Source organism: Mus caroli, chromosome 19, assembly GCF_900094665.2.
Source record: "Mus caroli chromosome 19, CAROLI_EIJ_v1.1, whole genome shotgun sequence".
Lineage (NCBI taxonomy): Eukaryota > Metazoa > Chordata > Mammalia > Rodentia > Muridae > Mus > Mus caroli.
Window position 1 is genome coordinate 53,257,550 of NC_034588.1, and position 16,856 is coordinate 53,274,405.

A 16,856-nucleotide genomic window follows, 5' to 3' on the forward strand; every position below is an offset into this window, starting at 1 on the left:
ACAATCAATCAGTGTGGAAGAGAATTGCTAACAGTGGAGAAGTGGTTTGCTGGGCCATGTGAAATGTGAGAGTCACCACAGACGCCATCAACAGACAACTTGGTAAACAGGCACTGCTTATTTAATAAGTACAGAATGTACACAGACTCCCCTGAAGAGCATCACTTTATACAGAGTATTTACAGAATGCACAGTGTAGTCAACCCAGGGTTACCTATACAACGCAGACACCCCTGCACTCGGGAAGGGAAGATAGCAGCAGGCATGAATGATAGCCATATGCATCTCAAGGGCCCATTAAAGAGGAAACATACATCTCAATATGCAACTAAGTTCTTGTTTAGATTAGTTTGCTTTTTTCAATTATTTCAATTATTTCTCTTGTTCACTTTAACAATTTTCGGTCACTAGTGCCACCAATTGGTGTTAAGTATTAACAATATCAGTATGAAAATGAACTGAAAAAAAATTCTTGAAAAAGAGATTAGTAGAGTCAATAGTCCCATAGCATGAATGTCATTATATATATATAAATCCTTACCAGGGCAACATGTGTCACATTTACAGTATTGATAGTTTCTGGGGGGTTTGTGTTCTTCCAAATTTAGACTAAATTTTCTTGTAAAAATATTTAGAAAATAACCAACAGCCTGTACAAGGGAATTCAGAAGGCTGCCCGACAGAATTGGACTCATTTCAGGAGCATGGAACAGGCACCAGTCAGGCGGTTACGAAATGCTAAAAGTCTACTGTCTTCTTACAGTCTTTGGATTTTCCCCTTCCAAGTCAGGAGACACGCAGAGCACCATGGGAACAACACTCTCCCCAGGCCCGAGCTCCAAGTCAGGCTGAGGCGCTTGGCTCATCTACCTGTGCAAGCGGAACAACACTCTTCTTAGCCCAGTGGCAAAGGCCAGCCTGAGAGTAAGGCCTGAAGACCCATCCTGCTGTTGTCATGAGACCACAAATCCCAAGGGACTGGAGAGTGATAACCATGACACCTGTAGTGTGCCCAGCAAAGTGTTTATTAGGCAAATGTATTTCTTAAGTGAATGAATGACCTGTGTAGCCTGATCGAGTCATTTTAAATGGTTATGGAGAAACAAAACCAAACCACCAACAACTGTTCATTGTGTCCAAACACACCATGTTCAATCCTTGGAAATGAACAGACTCAAAATCTCAAGTGGTATGGAAAAAAAGGAGTCCCAAGCACTCACTTTCAGATGAAAGCCAGGAAAGTGTGCGTACCCACACATGCATGCACACCAACTTCTTGCCCAAGGATACCAAAATATTACTAAATAGTCATTTACATTTGTAACTAACAATGATCAAATTAATTCACACTGTCATCTCAGGGTCTCTCCTCCACGTATTCTAGGGGGAGAAGAACCTCAGAAACAAATCTACCCCAGGAGTGCGTCCTAAGTCAGTGGAGGTTCTCTTGGACATAAATGCATTTCTTACACATGATTTTGCTCAGTCTTGACCATATATGAAAGGACATAGGAGATGCCTAATGAAAAAGAAAATAAAACTTTTTCAGCTTTTTAAGCTTCATAGATATGGGAGGACAGTGTGTATGATCAAAGCACGGCTTTTAGTAATTATATTTTTAAATTATTACATTATTAAGTTCTCCAAGTACATGGCGGCACAAGTGCTAACACAAGCTTGTCCCATTCTATACCAAATGTGTATATATGTTACGAGTGCCCAGGTACAGAATACTGTGGGCATGATCACTGGTTGGTCTCCACTATGCATTTTCATGTCTTGGGATTAAAAAGCCCCAAATGCTCTAGCTCATGACTCAGCATCACCCGAGGAAACAGGAGGCGTAGCTAGGCTGCCTACGCTCTGTAGACCTCCCCAGTGCTAGGGAAGTGTGTCTGGGAATACGTGGGAAATAATTCAGAATATTGCACTTACCCTCTTAATTTTTATTCTAATAAATTATTAATAATAAAAAGAGCAAGACAGATGACTAATACTTTTTACAACTATCTTAAAATAAAACAACTTTGAATGCATTTCACACTGAAGCTAAGAGATATGTTTTGAGTAATAACATAATATTCACAAAGACATTATATTGACATCTAGTATTACATTTATAATCAATGTTGATTTGAGGAAATGTTAAAACACGGTAAAAGGGCACTGACATCATGACTGTAATCTTAGAGCCCGCAAAATTCTATTATAGTCCAGGCTTCCAAGGCATCTGCATCTCACTGTGTACTCGAGGCTCGTCTGTAATACTCTCCCTTCACCTCCTGAGGGCTGGGATGATGGGCATGAGCTGCCATGCCAGGCTAGAGCTCATACAATTCTTTAAAGCTATATATCCCAAAGCTCAAGTTCTTTAAGAGGAAAAAACAAACCAAAAAAACCCCCAAAAACAAAAAATAAAAACCAACCCCAAACCGAAGCTTACTGAATATGCAGCAAGCTCTCTCAGGATACAGGCAGCCTCACAGGATGCGGTGTTTTAGGTTCTGGGATGTAAGACGCTACCAACTGAGAAAAACTTCAATGACAGAAGTGCTGATACTACAATTGGCAGCATTTAAGCGTACATCTTAAACACTGTAAACATCCAACAAGATACACAATTCAGCTCCAGAGTCCCCTCGGCTGAAGACATAACTGTTAAAGAACATACAGAAACAGCACTTGAGGAAACTGAGCATCTCCTCATGTGATGGGCACACAGGAGCCTCCGCCCAAGCCCTTTACATTTCCCTCTACACAATGTCAGTAAAACCAAGGTATGGCAGAAAGCACCTCAGCCTTAGAGCTTCACACATCTGTTCCAATGACTGGATCCAGTCCACATGTTGAAATATAACAAATCCACAGCAAAGTTTTAAGTTCACAGAGTTTAAAATCATTGTTTACATCACTAACGATTTTAAAATTTAACTAGTAACTCAAATGTGAAAATATACCTATGTCATATAAGGAGACCTGACAAACAGTGCCCAGCCAGGGCTAATTCCCTACAGCCAGCTTTCCTGTCTACTTGTCAGTAAACTCAGAACTGATTTAAGTACGCACACACATCCTCACACCACAACCCAAGGCTACTCCGTGACGGGGGCTGATTGTGATGGGGTTTTAAGATGTTTCCAGGCTGGCTTTGAACTCATGAGCTCAAGAGATCCTCTTTAGCCTTCGAAGTAGCTAGGCCCACAGGGGTGATCACTGCCCAGATCAGAACTGAAAACCTTTATAATTCCTCTAGATTTCTTTTTTGTGTTGCAGAAATGGTGAGCGGTTGGATAATGAACACCCCTCTTTAGGAAGACTTTTCACAGGCTGATGTCACTAAGGAAAGGACGGTGGTTACGTTTTTTTTTTTTTAACCCTTGTACTAATGATTAGCACTTTAGGGCAATAAGCAAATTCAATATTGAGTTAGTGACAAGGTGGCTGACTGCACCACAGAGAAATGATCTTTGCTGAGCTCACAAAGCTCACGGCACACACACCACACACCCATTCATAAAAGGGCACCTCTACACAGGGAAGCAAAACCAATTTTTGATTAGTTGACACAAAGCAGGGACTGTTTGAGGACACTGGACAGTGGCACCTGCTGCTCTGTGGCTCGGCTGTCTACTAGGCAAGAGCTTTGTGTTAGGCTTTCTTCGTCCTCTGCTCCAGTTCATGCTGGTGTTTAATAAGGCGTTCTATTTCTGTTCCAAGTGTTTGCAGGTTTTCCTTTAATAAGTGGGGGGAGAGAAAACAGAAGTACTAAGTAAATGAAGTACTAAGTAAATACCTTTTGAACCACTTTTGTCTAAACTATGAAGCTGAGTGATTATTCTTGGTACTGACATAATCTAAACATGGAGGTTTTAGTGAAATAGGCCTGTCCATTGCAGTTATAATTCTTTTTTGAAACAGGCGCTCTCTATGTAGTCCTGGAACTCACTCAGTACACAGACCAGGTTGGCTTCAAACTCACAGGCGTCCTGCCTCTGTGAGGACTAAATGTGTGAGGTATCACAGCCTGCCCCACGTTATAACGTTTTTACTGCAGCTACAGCAAGTTTTAGTGCATAATGATTACTTTGGTTTAAAACTATTTTTAAAATCTATTCCTGGTTATCAAGTCCATGCATAGCAAAGACAGAAGCGTTGGGACAACAGCTAAAAAAAAGCCACAAAATATACTTAAATGCTGTAATACTGAAGTTGTAATTGAGTACTCATTCTGCAAAAGCCATCCACTGTGAAGAAACAACTGACCTCAGTGTCTGAACAGTAACTGAGCTGACTTTCTCTCTCTATCTGTGTTAGCAAAACAGCTTGGGGCTGCAGAGATGGCTCAGTGGTTAAGAGAACTGACTGCTCTTCCAGAGGTCCTGAGTTCAATCCTCAGCAGCCACATGATGGCTCACAACCATCTGTAATGGGATCTGATGACCTCTTCTGGTGTGTCTGAAGACAGTGACAGTGTATTCATAGAAATAATAAATAAATTTAAAAAAAAGAAAAAAGAAAACCAGTCTGACGCTAGGCGAGACTATGGAAGAGGCGCCATCCTGCCCTGGTTACTGAGTGGTAAATAAATAAGAAACACAAATACCTTCAAAGTAATATTTTTTAGCAATGTATCTTCCAAAACAGCCTGTAATTTTCGGTTGATTTCCAAAGAGAGCTCCAGTGTTAGCCCGCTGTCAGCGGGATGGGATGTGTACAAGGACGCCATGATGCCACCGCGTCTACTCAAATGCACTTTGTTAAAATCAGATGCTTCTGAGGAAAGTGTGCCTGATTCTTCTCGTAAAACGTAACTCTGAATTATTCTGCAAAACAAAATGATACTCTGGGTGCTTGCAGAATAAAAACACTGGGGTTTGTAGGAAGCAATGAATCTCAAGCATAAAGATGATCAACATAAAATATATCCCGGTTAGGCCAGTAACCTAAGTTAGCTTAGACCTTTCCTTATTCATTAGACTCTCTCTTAACCTGTCCCTTTTTTGTTGAAGGAGTATAGGCACAGCTTTTCTGTTTCTTTCCATACATGTATGTAAATATTTTAGTCATTACTTTATTGGTTTGATTTCTGTTAATATTTTCTATTAAACAACTACTAAACTCTATTTTGCCCTTTCTTTTAAAGTCTACAAGCAGGATTTTCTACAGGTATAGAAGTACTTCAAAATAACTGTTTAAGAGGATTAGCATAAGACTCAACTATGAAGCTAACTCTTATTTAAGTAAGGGTGGCATCTGGGAGAGGAATATCAGGTGCAGCAGAATTGCGGGTCAGTCAAGCTGCATCTGGAGCTGAGCTGAGCTGGGCCTGCCCCTCACAGGGAAGGGCTGCTCTTGGAAGACTGAGAACACACCCTGCGTCCCAGTGGCTCAGGGAACTGATGGGCTCATCCCACGCCATTAGAGTGTCTTCTACAGGATGAACCTGAGTATCACCCCTCTGATCAGTAGGGGGAAAAAACCTCTCAAAACTCCATATATATTTTAGAGTCATTCACTTTTAAAGGCTAATTGTTTTTTTAAATCCAAAATTATCTTAGTATGTTAAAAAAGCAAAATCACTACCCTCCACTCTCTCTCACTCACTCACTCATACACTCTCTCCTGATATTCTACCTTGAAGGAGAATATCTACCTTTAAGGTTTTCTCCCATCTCTGTATCCCCAAAGCTAGAATACAACAGGTGATCCAAAAAGATGGAGACTTGGATGGGAGAAGAATTACTAAGCAGGCAGAGCACTGCCATCCCAGCTACACAAGAAGCTGATGCAGAAGGACCCCTGGAGCCCAGGAATGCAGGGCCAGCCTGGACAACATGATGTACCCCATGGAAAAGATCAGCTCTTCATCCACTTCTGAGGCCATGCAAATGGCAGGCCTCGGACACAGGCCATGCTACCACAGCAATACATACTTGGTTTTTTTTCTTATTTCTTCAACCAGCTGTTTGATGTGGTCCTCCATGAATTCTATTTTCTCATTCTTCCGGGCATGGGCTTTCTGCAGCCTCACAATCCTCTCAATCAGCATGGCCTTGTCCACTTCTGGGAAGTTGTCCACAGCCACTGAGGAGCTGGTATTCTCTGGAGATCGGTCTTCAGCACTGATTCGAGCATTAAGTGACCCTGACGAGAGAAGACCAAGCTCAGTGAATGTGACCTCCATCTCCCTTACCCCATCTCATGCTTTCTAGCAATACTGCCCACTATGGACAAGAATACGTAAGTGGTTATGTGTGGCCACCATTCTTGTTTAAAAGACAGCAGCAGTCAGCAGTGTCTGTTACGTTACACAGAAATGAGATAATGAACTGACAACAGAGAAACAAATCTTAAAAATTAAAAAAGGAAGAGCAAGCCTAAAGTAATTTTAAAAGTAAATGATACCACTGAGAGGGGGAAAAAAAGGAGAGGATACTCAAAAGGAAGTGGGAGGGGAAGGGAGGGGAGGGGGGGGGGGGGATGGGAGGAAAGGGGAGGGGAGGGGACAGGGGAGGGGACAGGGGAGGACGCCTGCCTGCTCAAATCCACTTAGTAGTCATTACTAAATAGTGTGACTGTGGACACAGTACTTTACCCCCAGTGCCTAGGATGTGTCTGCTAGAAACAATGACTTACCTAGAAGCACTGACATCCTCATTTCGATGTGATCACAACAAAGCGTGTTTGCCTTATCCCCCAACCCCACACCTCTACACCTAAACTTTGTAAATGTTAGTTTTCTACCAGGACCTGTGAGATCAATGTTTGAGCCTCTTCACCCTACAGATTAGGCCTTCTCAACCATATGATGGACTTGAAAAATATCCTAGCCCAAATTGAACCATCCAAATAAAATGGTTTTAGCTGGAACCTAAGAGACAGGGTTAATTTCAAACCATGCACTTTCTGTTATCACGTTGTTACCTCAGTAACTGCCATGGTTGCTTTGCCTCTAACACACAATTCTAGAAGATTGGCATAGTACAGCTACTCTTAACAGAAAGTGAAAGAGGGGAGAGAGCAGAGGCAGAAAGAACTAACACAGCTATACAACTGTCCTCGACATTATGTGTGAGATCCCTGTACATAGGTCCAACTAACTCCAGACTGCAAGAGCTTTTTAAAAAAAAAAGTCTCTGCTAACCATGTACAGATTCCTGTGTCCTAAACCGACAGTTTACATGTACCTCCCCAGCACGCACACTGTGTCAGGTACTGTGACTTAGTCTGCAGGAGGACTGTGCACATTACACAGACACCACAACATCTTACAGAGGCTTCACCACCCGAGGATGTTAGTATCCAGTGAGTGCTCTGGAACCAAAGGAGAATTGTTGATATGCACCGGATGCTATATATGGATGGCTAGCTCATCATTTAGGTTAACATGGAATTGAGTCCACATGCAGGAACTCTATGGATAAAATACAAATCTAAACTCCAGGCACTGCACAGAATACAAAAGTGGTAGGTAAAAAAAATGGGTGAGAAGTCTCACTTAGCCCAAGTCAGACAGGAACTCTGGCAAAAGCAGGAAGTAAACCCTCAGTAAGTACACTCTCCACACTACAGCTACGCTTCTGATCGTCAGCCTCGAACACGACAGAGCAGGTAACTACCTTTGAACTAGCAACGGCCACTGCTAACTAACCCTCTTTACCTGACGAACTCGAGCGACTTCCCATGCTGCTAATGTCTTTATCGTAGTTTCCATTCTCAGTCTGCTCTAATTTTCTCCGAGCTATTCAAAAAGAAAAAAAAGAAACCAATTACTTGTGACAGTTGTAATGACCATTTCCCACGCCGTCTGACATCAATTGCTAACGCCACTTGGGCAAAAATGGCATGGACCACAAGATGGCAAAAGGGGCATGGACACTGGTCCTTGCTATATATTTTAGACCACTTGAGGCGCCATTCATATAAAATGCCCTTTGGAAATGGACAGACTACATAAGAAACAAAGACAACTCCTTAGAGCTGCACTTTCAAGTGAGCTAATGTTCAGACTTCAGCTTGTGGAGCTTTAGGCATGGAGTGCCTTCTCAGTTTCCAATCTCTCTCCCCAACGCGCCCTCAGTTACACGCCTAAGAACAGGGCTGGAGATATGGCTGGAGCAGAGGCTAAGAGCACTGACTGCTCTTCCAGAAGACCCAGGTTCAGTTCCTGGCACCCACATGGTGGCCCACAACCATCTCTCACTCCAGTTCTATAGGCTCTGACACCCTCCTCTGGAGTCTGTGAGCAGCAGACATGCATGCAGTTCACAGACGGGTGCTGGCTAGACACCGCATTCATAAAAATACATCCTTAAAGAAATTGTGAGCTGTTTTAGCAAATATCTAACTATAGTCACATTAAGTAACCCCAGGTCTCATTTCTGACTACATTTTTTTCCTATTTAACCCAGAGTAGGGCATATGGATAGAAAGTTGATGTATCTGCCTTTTCCACACTAACATATGGCAGATATTCAAAAGCCATTATGAGTGTGTGGTTTTGGATTTTGTTTTCCTCCTTCTTCTTTTTCAAGACAGGGTCTTTCAGGGAACTCACTCCATAGACCAGTCTGCGCTTAGCTCACAGATCCTCCCATTTCTACCTCCCAGGTAGAAGGATCCTGCATCACAGGATCCTGCATCACACCTGACAGCTTTTTTTTAAGAAAGGGTCATATGTAGCCGGGCAGTGGTGGCACACGCCTTTAATCCCAGCACTCGGGAGGCAGAGGCAGGCAGATTTCTGAGTTTGAGGACAGCCTGGTCTATAAAGTGAGTTCCAGGACAGCCAGGGCTACACAGAGAAACCCTGTCTCGAAAAAACAAACAAGCAAGCAAGCAAGCAAGCAAGCAAGCAAGCAAGCAAGCAAGGGTCCTATGTGAGCAGTCGGCCTTGAACCCATGGTGTACTGAGGATGACTTTCATCCCCTGCTGTGATTACAGTGTGTAAGTTTATATGAATTCTTAACCAGGAGAAATCGGATTCCAATTTCAGTGATTAGTGGCTGTGCTGGCCAGCTGTCTGATAGTTCACAGTCCTTCTGAGATGTTTCCCGAGACACAGTGATCAGTAAGTGAGAGCTCGGGACTCAATCACCTCATAGGCACGTGCAGAGGGGAACATTAGAAGTATTTTTTAGATTGCATTTTAAAGGCAGACCTTTCTCATGTTTTCTAAAACACATAATTTATATTTTAAATATAAAAATACATGAATTCTACAAAAAAAAAACCCAAAATAAACAAAACAAAAAACCACAAAAACCACCTACAGAACTTTTGCAGGTAGCAGAATACAAGGAAAGGGTTCAGAGCTCCCGAGGGCAGCCGTTCATTCTGTGGCTTTCTGAATGAACAGGCTTCAGCATGGGAAGCAGACTCACAGAACTGCAAGCTTAGCAATCTTAGTAATCTAGTCTGTGGATAAGTGAAAAAGAACATACAGTCTGGGCACAGTGGCACACTCCTTTATTCCTAACACTGAGGAAGGAGGGTGAGGCAGAAAACTGGGTGTGTGAAGTGAGGAGCAAGCTCTGCCTCCAGGATAACAGCAAAACCCGAGCGAGCAAGCGAGCAAGCCTAAGAGAAAGCCAGCCAAGCACACACCTGAGGTATGCGGGGGCACACACCTGAGGTATGTGGGGCGCACACCTGAGGTATGTGGGGCGCACACCTGAGGTATGCGGGGGCACACACCTGAGGTATGCGGGGGCACACACCTGAGGTATGCGGGGGCACACACCTGAGGTATGCAGGGGCACACACCTGAGGTATGCGGGGGCGCACACCTGAGGTATGAGGGGGCACACACCTGAGGTATGTGAGGCACACACCTGAGGTATGCGGGGGCGCACACCTGAGGTATGAGGGGGTGCACACCTGAGGTATGAGGGGGCGCACACCTGAGGTATGTGAGGCACACACCTGAGGTATGCGGGGGCGCACACCTGAGGTATGAGGGGGCGCACACCTGAGGTATGCGGGGGCGCACACCTGAGGTATGTGAGGCACACACCTGAGGTATGCAGGGGCACACACCTGAGGTATGCGGGGCACACAGACAGACAGCAGCACACCTCTCACCAGAGCTCTGAGACAGACAAGCAACACAGGAGTACCTTGCTGAAGCTGCTTGCTGAGGTCCTTGACGTTAGAGGCGTGTTTGCGCCTCTGCGTCACTAACTCGTCTTTCAGCTCTTCCACCTGGGTGCTCAAGGTTTTGGCTTCTGTCTGCGCGGCAGAAAGCTCAGCTTGCAAAGTCTGCACTTCCTCTTTTCGAAGCTCTTCCTCTTTGAGCAACCTGCTCTCCTGAATAGAAAGTGTGATAGAGTTGAAAAATAAACCAACAGTGATTTCTTTTTAAACCTTAATTTTTGCTCAGTTTAAAAACTTCAAAGTATAACTAATGGAGGTGACTCTCCTGGGAACCCTTCGCAGGCTCTGCCAGTGAGCTCCTCCCACCATCTTCACCCCGCAGCAAACAGGTCAGAGACCACCAATGGCGTGATGATGTGTGTAGATATAGCTGCAATCTAAGTCTCTGAATGTTGTGACTCCAGTCAGGAATGACAGAAATCATTGTTCTTTATATTTCCAAAGTGGAATATTCTTTATCATTTAATAAAAAAATCTATTATAAGAATTACAGCCATTAAATAAAAAACATATTTTTATAAAATGTAAAATGATCAGATATCACTAGAAGAATCTAAAATTAATTATCACTTGTACTTTGATGATAGAGAAATTCAATCTTGCTGTGTTGGCCTAGTGACTAAATCTGAGTATTGGAGTTAGGAATGGTGGCTGCTCTTCTAGGGGACAAGGCTATGATGCCCTCTGCTGGCCTCCGCACTGCTATGTGGTACACAGACTTACATGCAAGCAAAGTGCCCATTAAGAGGAGTGGGGTAAGGGGGGAGGAGGAAAGAAAGAAGAAGGGAAGGAGGAGGAAGGAGAAGGGAGGAAGGAGGAGAAGGAAGAAGAAGAAAGAAGGGGTCAGGAGAAGAAGGGAGGAAGGAGGAAGGGAAAGGGGAGGACGGCGAGGAGAGAAGGAGGAAGGAAAAGGACAAAGGGAGGAGGAGGAAGAGGAGCAGAGGAAGAATGAAATGTGTATTCACACTCACCAGATCACCGTTAGCCTGTTCCATCTGTTCACACTGGCTTTGCAGCTGACTCTCACTACAGGACAGGTTAGCCACTTGGGACTGCAGAGCGCTGGACTCAGACTGCAGCTGCGCGTTCTTACTCGTGAGCTTTTCTGTGAAAAGCAGGAGCTCAGACTCCCTGTTCCTGCTGCCTTCAATGTCTTTCTGGAGGTCATTGATCAAAGAATTAAGGCTTTCCATTTCTTCTTTCAAATGTTCAATTTCTTGTTTACCACTACAAAACAAAGTTTATTAAGACAAACTAAGTAAGCTATTAAAAATCATTACATTAACACTGTGGGAATGCTCATTTAAGGGAGTACTTTACTTGTAATCATTCATCCATTCATGACATCGTCATGTCAGCTTCGTGTTACGGGAAGAGCTGGGAGGGTGGGAAAGGCTCACGTGGCAGGGCCCTGCTCTGAGAGCCTCTAGTGATCAGTGATGAGAATGAGCAGGCAGGATGCCTAAGCTCACGAAGAGTGACCACCGTCCCACACAAGGGCAGGCAGTAAGCAGAACAGGCTTCTAAGCCATGCTTGCATCTCACTGCTGGAGTTCTTTGCCTCAGTTGTACTTTGTGAAAACAGCCACAGACAGAACTCAATGGGTACCCATGCTCTAAAAGGCCTTCCATTTACAAGGCTGGAGAGATGGCTCAGTGGTTAAGAGCATGGCTGCTCATTCAGAGGACCCAGGTTTGGTTTGCAGGCAAACATCCATACACACACTTTTTTTTTTTTTAAATAATTGACAAGAGATAAAGGAATAATCATGAAAGCTGAAGAAGGAAAAAGGCACTGGACCCCACAGCAGATGTGGAAAGAATAATCCAATTCAGACTAGAAGCATTTCTTGCACAATGACAGTAGGGAATGGGTGTAGAAACCATCAGCAGCTCAAAGTCCTTAATCACATTCGAGCAGAGAGAACGCAGGTCGCCCCAGAAGAGACACCAGGAAGACAGAGGTCTAGAAAGGAGAGGTGGGCTGGTCTCTGGTGTCCTTACTGAGGATGGTGACTGTGAGGGTGAGGACCTTTTTTCAGCAGCACTCGGGTGGCTGCCTGGAGATGGACAGTAAGGACAATAGGAGTTAACCCTGAGTCCAGGCTCTGCTAGATGACATCATGAACCAAATTTAAACGATGCTGGGACATCATAGAATGACATCCACTCTGACCTCAAGGCACACACACAAAGTTAAGGAGCCAGGTGCAGACTCACGCTTCCCATTTGAAGAGTGACTGTGAAGCCACAGAACAGATAAACCAAATCCACCCCACCTACGCATGGTTCCTGTCAGTGCTTATGAAATAGAAACTTTGACTTGACTTGTAGAAGCCATGACAGGAGTTCAAAGACACAATCTGAAGAATTGTTAACTGGAAGAATGATAAGAATTGTTCCTGTTTGATACAGTAGTGTACTCAGAGACACCATCTTAAACACCACTCATTTCATAAAAGCCACCCCTCATTTCATACCTTTGAAGCTGCTCATGTAACTGATCGGTGATTTTCACCTTGTCCAGTAAATTCTGAATTTCAGATTTCTGTCGATTGATGATTTCCCTGTACTTTGATAACTCATCTTCGGTTCTTAAGCGTTCATCTTCTAGACATTTCGCCTGTGAAATGATCACAGTCAAGCTAAGCACAGACCGCCGTGCTCCATATGAACTCTCTCAGACAGGGTGGACACAGGAGTAACCTGAGACAAGTGCTGCAGCAGCTGCTGTGAGGAGTCAGGAAGCTGCTGTCTCCTTATCTCAACAACTCCCCTGTGTTTAACTGCAGTGAACACCTGACACAACAGGACAGACACAGCAGACACTGGGTACTGTGCTGCGGGCTCAACTCATGGTGCCTGCACAAAACCCTACCTCTAGATAAACGACTGGCACGTGGAGACAGCATGTAAGTCCTAAGAGGGAGATTCCTCTGGCCACAGATTATTCACTAACATTGTTAGAAACTACTATTAAATATAGTCAGAAGTAGTATTTTGGGTCTGCCAACAACATAAGGGTGCTGTAAGGTCCACCCATTCTGCCAACTGCTCTGCTGTCCTTAGCTCCAAAGCCCAGATGTTCCAGGTGCAGATGCTGAAGTGTGCCATGAGCAAGGATGCATGGCAAGCACTTCCAGTGACTAACATAACCTCAGCTCAGCAAGAGTCAGTGGCAGTGCAAATGCTAAAGAAAATGCTAGTCTTTTCCTAAGTTCTTTTATTTTGAAAGATTTCTAAGCATTGCTTTCCGAACACCTTAAAAAGCAGAGTAAACTCAGAGTGTCCATCCCACCTGAGTTAGGAAGGAGCGAGGAACGGCTTACCTTCGTCCTCAATGTCCGCAGCTCATCCATGCCCTCCTTAAACGTCCTCTTGAGATCTTCTAGCTCCTTGATTTTGGCATGATGCATCTGGAAGAGACACAAGTCCCTGAGAGACACAGGCGCACCAGCAGTGTCCTGCCTGGTTTTCCTAAGAAGGCCTTATCCGTGGACAGTCACGACTGCACCGACCCTCTTCCTGCGTCACAGCCCAGCCAATCAGCACGCGTTAGAGTCTGAAGAACTAAACTCACCTCCAGCTGGTCACATTTCTCTTGCATTTGTTTTTCAAGTTCTCCCTTTGTAACTCTGAGCTTTGCATCAAGCTCATTTGACTTAATTTCTTCAGATTCCTAATGGAAAAACAATGAAAAACACTTTTACTTTGAAAATAAACAAAGCTTTGCTATCAAGTTTACTAGCTGTGCAATAGATTATGCAGCCAAAACTGGAGAAAGTATTGAAGAACTTTAAGTGTTAACACAGCAGAAACAGGAACAGTGCACTTTGATTGTACGACATAATTCAGTGTTTTCTACGACTTTTTGAAGGGAAAGTCTCTGATAAGATGAGACATGTGGTGTGCCTGTGTCTGCGTACCTGTGTGCCCATGGAAGCCAGAGCTAACACCAAGCCTCTTCCTCAAGTGCCCTTCACTTTATTTTTGAGACAGGATATCATATAACTTGAGCTGATTTGATTGACTTGGCTCGACTGGCTGGCCAGTGAGCTGCATGGACCCACCTCTCTCTTCACCCTGACAAAGCCAAGGTTAGGGGTTCACACTGCCATACTCAGCTTTTATGTGGGCACTCAGGTTCTTATGCTTGCCCAGCAAGCCTTTCCCCACCAGACCGTCTCCCCACCTTGAACTGCAGGTACTACAGCACAGGAACTAACCTGCATTTTAACTAAGTGCTTCAGAAATGCATGTACACTGCACAATGGCAGACTTGGAAAGTGTATGAACACAGAGCTCTGATAACGGACTTCTCTCACCAAGGATGCCTACCTGATAGGTTTTTATCATGTCCTGACAGTTCTGCCGGATTTGCTCAGCTTCTTCCTTTGCTTGGGTTAGTTTTGTAGTTGTTTCTTTGAGTTTATCTTTGGTTTCCTACAATGACAACATGACAAAGACAACATCAGCCACAGTGAGGTGGAGGACAGTGAGAGCAAAGAGGTCCCTGCTTGTGGGGTTCAGTAACAGCAACAGGGAGGTGTGGCCTTGTGGGTGGGCTTTGAGGTTTCAAAGCTCACCCTTTCAGATACCCAAGGACCCAGATGTACTCTCTCAGTCCTCCTACAGTACCACGTCTGCCTGAAGTCCACTATGCTTCCCACCATGACAACAATGGACTGACTGATGCAGTCCCCGACTAAATGTTGTCCTTTATAAGAGCTGCTGTGGTCATAGTGTCTCTTCACAGCAATGGAAACCCTAACTAGGACACTGCTGTAGCACTAGACTAAGGGGATTAAGCAGGAGTGGAACAGTTTGCTTGTTTCTGACAGGGAAAATGGCTAACAGTGAGACTGATGGACATTAAGTTAATCAGCAGTCTTTCCCAGAATCCTCTAACCAACTCCAGCCCTGAGAACAGCAGTCTTCTACGGTTCTTTGCACATTGCAGAGAGACTCTGGCTGTGGCTGTGATATAAATTTGAAACTCCCTTTTAACTGAACAACACTACTGAACATGGCCTCTGCTTTGAGACTGCTAAATGGCATTCTTCATGCAGGATTTTTAGGGATTTCCTCATCAAAACCTGTTGCTTTTCCCTCATTCTTATTTTTTACTCACCTGTTCTAGTCCTGACTGCCTGACTCTTCAACTGTCCCTTGTCCCCAATTCCCACTGAAAACATACACACTTTCTTTTGTATAGTCTATCTTCCTTATTATTCCTTGCTTGCTTCCTGCTCTCTGGTGATCTCTCTCCCAGCTTCCTGACTGCAGGTGCAACGTGATCAAGGCCCTCAAACTGTCAGTCATGCCTTTCCTGCTGTAGTGCAAAACTGTGAATCAAAAAGACCTCCATTCCTTATGGTACAGCGATGAGGAAAGTAATGACTGACACTTGCTGCTCCTGTAGAAAACCTTTGAGCTCCTGTGAGGCCTAGGCAGCAGCCTCTGCTCTAGGCAGCTCAGTGCCCCTCTTTTGTTCTTATGCTTGGGCAGCGTAGCCTTTGTCTCTTCAGCATCTGCCCTGCCCCTAGGCCCCACACATTACTTCATACGCCATTTTAACAGTAAACACCTCACAACTAGCACTTATCTACCTTGAGGTACTGGTCTGTGATAGCCAGTGGGCAGTATCACTTCAAATCTAGTAACACAGTAACCACAATACTTTCCCACAGAACCTTAGACAAAGTATAAACAACTGTGGTTCTGCATCCTCACTCCTGTAACTGAGACACAACTGACATAGTTCTAGTCCATTTCAACACCCTAAATCCAGCAAGTGAGAGTCCTGTGTGCCAGATAACATCAAATATTTGAATAAATGAAAACAAAATCCCATTGTGTCAGGTTAAGGATGCTTACTGTCTATATTCGACCTATCAGCTGAGCACTTACAGAGCTCACCGGATGACCTCAGTTGTTAGGCCACACCTTCCACTTTGTTGCCGATGCAAGCACCAGGCTAGGCAGTCTACAAATTTCTGGAGATTCTCCTGTATAGGACCCCATCTCAATACACACACACATGCACATACACACACAAGCATGCACACACATGCGCTCGTGCACAAGCACATACACACACAGACACACAAGTACCCCTGTTTTGACATGGGTTTTGGAAATTTGCCCTCAGGTTCTCACTGGTACAAGCACCCTGACCCACTGAACCATCTCCGCAGCCTTTATAGGCACTGTTCTATCCTCAAGGGAAAGAGCTGAGCAAGCAAACCAAACTCCCCTCAAGAAGCTGGCAGTCTACTGCTAGAGGAACAGAGGAAGCACACAAAGGCTTGGGGGTTCAGCACACTAGGGACAGGAGCTAAGGAAGCAACAACAAAGCTGGGGAGAGCGGGCAGTTCAGAGCTTGAGCAGAAAGGCAAAGCAGCTTCAGTGTGCACAGGCTTGAAAAGTGTTAAGATGAGAGGCTGCATGTGTGACAGAGAGATCCAGGCTGAACCCAAGCCTTTTGTCCTCACAGTAAAGAATGGGTTGTCATTTATTCAGATGGGGGATGGTGGAGGGAGGAACACTTTATTAGTTCATCCTAAGCGACTGTAAATTATTGACAATGTCAGGTATAAGAATGCAGTTGAATGCAGGTGATGTTGGGTAGAAAGGATGCAGCTGATTTGGGAATCACCTGGATGAAGTTTGTTACTGCTAATTTCTTGTTTGTTTATTT

At 44.4% G+C, this 16,856-nt stretch overlaps 2 protein-coding genes across 3 annotated transcripts in view; one reads left to right on the top strand and one right to left on the bottom strand.

The window, feature by feature from the left end:
- Positions 1-834, top strand: part of Adrb1 (adrenoceptor beta 1) — a 65,575-nt gene extending 64,741 nt beyond the window's left edge. Inside the window, exon 4 of the mRNA XM_029472341.1 lies at positions 764-834. The gene's annotated coding sequence lies outside the window, so the exon portion shown is untranslated. The remainder of the gene's footprint in view (positions 1-763) is intronic.
- The window catches only part of Ccdc186 (coiled-coil domain containing 186), a 35,251-nt gene continuing 18,498 nt past the window's right edge, over positions 104-16,856 (bottom strand). For both annotated transcript variants that reach the window (XM_021152007.1, XM_021152008.2), the window contains exons 7-16: positions 14,495-14,599; positions 13,737-13,835; positions 13,486-13,572; positions 12,637-12,779; positions 11,128-11,383; positions 10,120-10,309; positions 7,661-7,741; positions 5,934-6,144; positions 4,604-4,823; positions 104-3,732 (exon numbers count right to left, since the gene is read on the bottom strand). In XM_021152007.1, coding sequence (XP_021007666.1) covers positions 3,649-3,732; positions 4,604-4,823; positions 5,934-6,144; positions 7,661-7,741; positions 10,120-10,309; positions 11,128-11,383; positions 12,637-12,779; positions 13,486-13,572; positions 13,737-13,835; positions 14,495-14,599 — 1,476 coding nt within the window. In that variant the 3' untranslated portion in view covers positions 104-3,648. The remainder of the gene's footprint in view (positions 3,733-4,603; positions 4,824-5,933; positions 6,145-7,660; positions 7,742-10,119; positions 10,310-11,127; positions 11,384-12,636; positions 12,780-13,485; positions 13,573-13,736; positions 13,836-14,494; positions 14,600-16,856) is intronic.